Source organism: Cebus imitator, unplaced genomic scaffold (assembly GCF_001604975.1).
Source record: "Cebus imitator isolate Cc_AM_T3 unplaced genomic scaffold, Cebus_imitator-1.0 Scaffold318, whole genome shotgun sequence".
NCBI lineage: Eukaryota > Metazoa > Chordata > Mammalia > Primates > Cebidae > Cebus > Cebus imitator.
The window spans coordinates 980,164-984,457 of record NW_016107633.1 but is presented as its reverse complement, the minus strand read 5'-3'; the positions used below and the strand labels follow the sequence as shown (position 1 = coordinate 984,457).

At 46.6% G+C, this 4,294-nt stretch overlaps 1 protein-coding gene across 3 annotated transcripts in view; it reads left to right on the top strand.

Moving 5' to 3' along the window:
- The window catches only part of GARRE1 (granule associated Rac and RHOG effector 1), a 93,212-nt gene that overhangs the window by 53,434 nt on the left and 35,484 nt on the right, over positions 1 to 4,294 (top strand). For all 3 annotated transcript variants that reach the window (XM_017504227.2, XM_017504228.2, XM_017504224.2), the window contains one exon: positions 3,502 to 3,711. In XM_017504227.2, the coding sequence (XP_017359716.1) occupies positions 3,502 to 3,711 (210 nt within the window). The remainder of the gene's footprint in view (positions 1 to 3,501; positions 3,712 to 4,294) is intronic.

Here is a 4,294-nt window from a genome sequence, read left to right as displayed (position 1 = left end):
CAGAGTCTCCCTCTGTCACCAGGCTGGAGTGCAGTGGCGCAGTCACGGCTCACTGCAACCCCTGCCCCCCACGTTCAAGCGATCCTTCTGCCTCAGCCTGTCAGGTAGCTGGGCACGTGCGACCACGCTCAGCTAATTTTTGTATTTTTAGTAGAAACGAGGTTTCACCATGTTGGCCAGGATGGTCTCGATTTCTTGACCTGGTGATCCTCCTGCCTCGGCCTCCCAAAGTGGGGGGATTATAGGCACAAGCCACCATGTCCGGCCCAGTGCTTGGTATTTAAACACTCAATAAATGGTAGCTGTTGATAGAGCTTCACTGGCATTTTAAACCTAAATGTCTACCTTTGGCCACTCTACTCATCCACTCCCTGGCTTCCCACACCTGTTCTGCAGTTTGACTGAACCACATAGTCCAGGAAACTTTCTCTATGTGAAGGAGAAGATAGCTTTCCACAGCTCTGGGGTCACACTCTCCCAAATTTATGTCAGGAAGATGCCCAAGGATGATGGCCTTGTCAGAAAGCATCTTGTTCTGGATCTGGGGGCCCTGCTTCAGGCCCTCAGTCATTCCTCAGAACTTTGCCCCTTAGGAGAGGACAGGGTAGCTCTCTCTTTGCCCTCGGTCATTTCCTCGGAGAGCCTTTTCCTTCCCACCCATCCATGTTCCTTCCCCAGCAGCACCCTGCCTTCAGTATCTGTTCTTTGTCTTGTTGTCTCCCCATTAGAATGTCACCCTTGTGAGAGCAGGAACTTGTTCATTCTCTTTCTGGTAGTGTCTGCAGCTCTTTGTGCTTGGTACATATTAGGCATCTCCATCTTATATATTTGTTGAGAGAATGAATGACTCAGTTGTGTCCGTCAGAGCTTTGAGAGTGTGAGCCCAGAGCTAATGGAGCATAGCATCTTCCCTTTCTCCTCCTCCTCCTGCTTCCCATAGCTGCCAAGGTGCTGAGGAAAGAGGGGGAGGAAGTTTGTGTCCCTGAGGAGCCGACTCACTCCTCCTCCCTGTGTCTGCAGTGGGTGGGGATATTGAGGACACCCTCAGCCTATGCCAGTTAAGGTGGAGTTTCTGTCATGTGCCAGCCAATCCCAGTTTAGAGTCTGCTGAAGGAAGTAGGGGACACAGGTGAAGGGCATGGACAGTTGAGTCAGGTGACTGGTCCGCCACATCTAGTTTGTGTCCCCTTGACAAAATTTCATAGCCTTTTTATGCCTTGATGTTGTCTGTGAACCAAGGATGACCTCGTAGGGTGGTTCCTGGGATTGAATGTGCTAGCCCATGTGACTCTCTAGAGTTGGTTAAGTACAGGCTGTGTGTCTGTTGTGCTCTACAGGACTGAATAACTGCTGCTTACTCTACTCCTGGCACCTGTCTAACTGGCTTCCTAGGTGTGCTGCTTTTGTGTCCCTCACCATACCCAGTCTAGTGCAGAGCACTGGGGGAAGTGTTCTGAGGAGATATGAGTGGAAGCCTAGGAGTTTGAGGGGCTTTAGCCTGTGATGCTGGTTGTTCAATGTGGAGGGTGGATGTTTGGTGTGAGATTTGTGTGTGGTTTTTTTTTTGCTTTAGTTTGGTCCTAATGATTTCCACGGGGTGAGGAAGGATTCAGAAAGAATAAGGGTCATGCTGGAAACTAGCTTGCCTTTGCTTCTCCAGGAAACAGAGCTCTCACCCATGGGATCTGAGAGGGCATGTGGCAAAGTAGATGCTGAGGCTGGGGGGGTGAGAGGTCTATGTGCACACCACACCCAAGGCATCTGCACATGTGTGTGTGGGGGTTGAGGCGAGAGGTCCACATGTGGCCATGAGGCAGAGAATCCACGTGTGCACCTGAGGGGAGAGGCCCAAGGTTGAGTCTTATGTGTATTTCTCCAAGGGACAGGACAGTGCATGGGCACTGTGCTGGATTTGGTCCCTTGTAAAAAGGAATGGCCATAGTTCCCTGACCTTCACCACTTCCGTGAGGCAGTGGACTGAGGGCTGGCTATGAGTAGGCTCTCTCAGGTCTACTCCTGCTCAGTTGGGTCAGTTGCAAATTCAATAAAGTAAGTTTTTTGTGAGTAAGTAATCTGCGTAAACCAAGGAAATATAAAATATCTTCCACAGAAATATTTGAATATTATGGAACAGGATAAAAGAGCTGCAAAAGGTTTTTGTTGGTATTATTATCAAATCTGGTGTGGGCAAAACAACTGTGAGAGATTGGGAAAAAATGTCAATAAATCTGGAAGATTTGTGGTCAAATTGCTTTGCAAGTGGCCAGTTTTTGCTTTGTGTTAAAGAAAGAGGAAATAAGGCCGGGCATGGTGACTCACACCTGTAATCCCAGCCCTTTGGGGAGGCCTAGGCGGGTGGATCGCCTGAGGTCAGGAATTTGAGACTAGCCTAACCAACATGGTGAAACCCTGTCTGTACTAAAAATACAAAAACTAGCCGGGTGTGATGGTGCACTGAAGACGGAGAATTGCTTGAACCCGGGAGGCGGAGGTTGCAGTGAGCCGAGATCACGCTGCTACACTCCAGCCTGTGTGACAGAGCGAGGCTCCATCTCAAAAAAAAGAAAGAGAAATAAAAAATAATAGAGAATGCATTGTAACTGTGGTTTATGCAAAAAAATAAACAGGGAGGAGCAGCAAAGGAACTGTCAGAACAGCCTTAGCCAATACCAGAAGGCTGCCAGAGAAATGCATAATCATATCTGAAAATTTTTGTGGCACATAGTATATTTAGTATATATCTTCTTTTTTTCTTTTTTCCTTGCTTGGAAGACCAAATATATCTTCTTGTAATTTATAATTACATATTCATATATATAGTATTTTTTAAGTTAATTTCCTACTTTGACTGTTAGGAATCTGTCACTGATATATATCAGGCTAATGGGTTTCTACTATACTGATGAATGGAGCTGTCCATTATATTTTCTTGACTCCTGGAAGACTGGTCTGTCAGCTTTGTTTCGTAAGACTAGAAAGATGACATACGACTATGTTAATAACTATGTTAACACTCTTACTAAAATAACCTGTATATTTGGATTCCATTTTCACTGGAATGTCTTATGGTCAAACTGACCTTCTTTCAGATTTTTAGTTGCATGGTTTTTCCTTAACCTTCTGCATACTCTGTGGACATAATTGTAATTGTGGATGGCTGTGGTTCAGCAGGAGCTCAAAGACACCACAAGTGTTATGAGTCCAGATGTAGGGAGTGGAGAACAGGATTGTGGGTGACTTGGTGGGAAATTGGAAGACTCATTTCAACCTTGAGCCTTGTTATTTGTTATTTGATGGAAATGTTTTGACTTCTGGGTATCAGTCACCGAGGTCCAGACACAAAAACAAAAGCAGATCCTTCTGAAGTATGGTGGCCTTTTAACTTTGTATGATTTTGGATTTCCCTTTATTGCTTCCATTCAAGTTGGTCATTGAAAATGTACTGCACGAATCCAACAGTAACCCACAACCTAAACATCCCTGGCTGTCTTGTTTTCACAGGTGTTGGGGCGATGTTTCCTGACTGTGGTGCAAGTCCATTTCCAGTTTTTGACTCATGCATTACAGAAGGTCCAGCCAGTGGTTCACTCTTGCTTTGCTGAGGTCACTGTGCCAGAAAAAAAGAACAGCAGCAGTGGAGGCAGCTTATCTGGCATGGGCCACACACCTGAACTGGAGGAAGCTGTGCGGTCCTGGCGGGGGGCTGCTGAGGTAACCCTGGCTTTGGGGAGATTGGTGCTTGAGTTCAAATAGGAAAGATTCCAGAGGGCCTTTGCCTGTTGATTCTCAAAAGAGCCATTTCATTTAGAAATGTATATTTTAAGCTGTTATCATTCGCTTGTTCATTCATTTAACAGTGAACGTCTTTGTGAATGCCCACTTTGTGCCAGGCATGTGCCAGGCACTAGGATGACAACCTCAACTCACAGCATCCTGGGAGAATAGGCTTACAAAAACAGGGTTATGGGGCCAAGATGGAGATATACGGGAGCCAGAGGAAGGGAGGGCCCTGTCTCTGAACGGTAGTGCTGCAGGAAAGCTTCTAAGATGAGGGACCAGTGAGAAGAGTCTGGTATCCAAGTCAGGAAAGATGGGGTGGAGCTGTCTGGAGAGGGTAAGTGGCCAGCCAGGCAGCGAGGCAGGGAAGCAGGAGTGTTTGGCAGACAGATGGGATGGCAGACTCCAAAGATACAACTACAGCAGGGCGAGCACTCAGTGGACACGGAATTTTGTCTGTTTTCTGCTAGCCAAATCATTCCCTGTAGAAGTGCTTGGATCTTTGTAACTTTTTTGA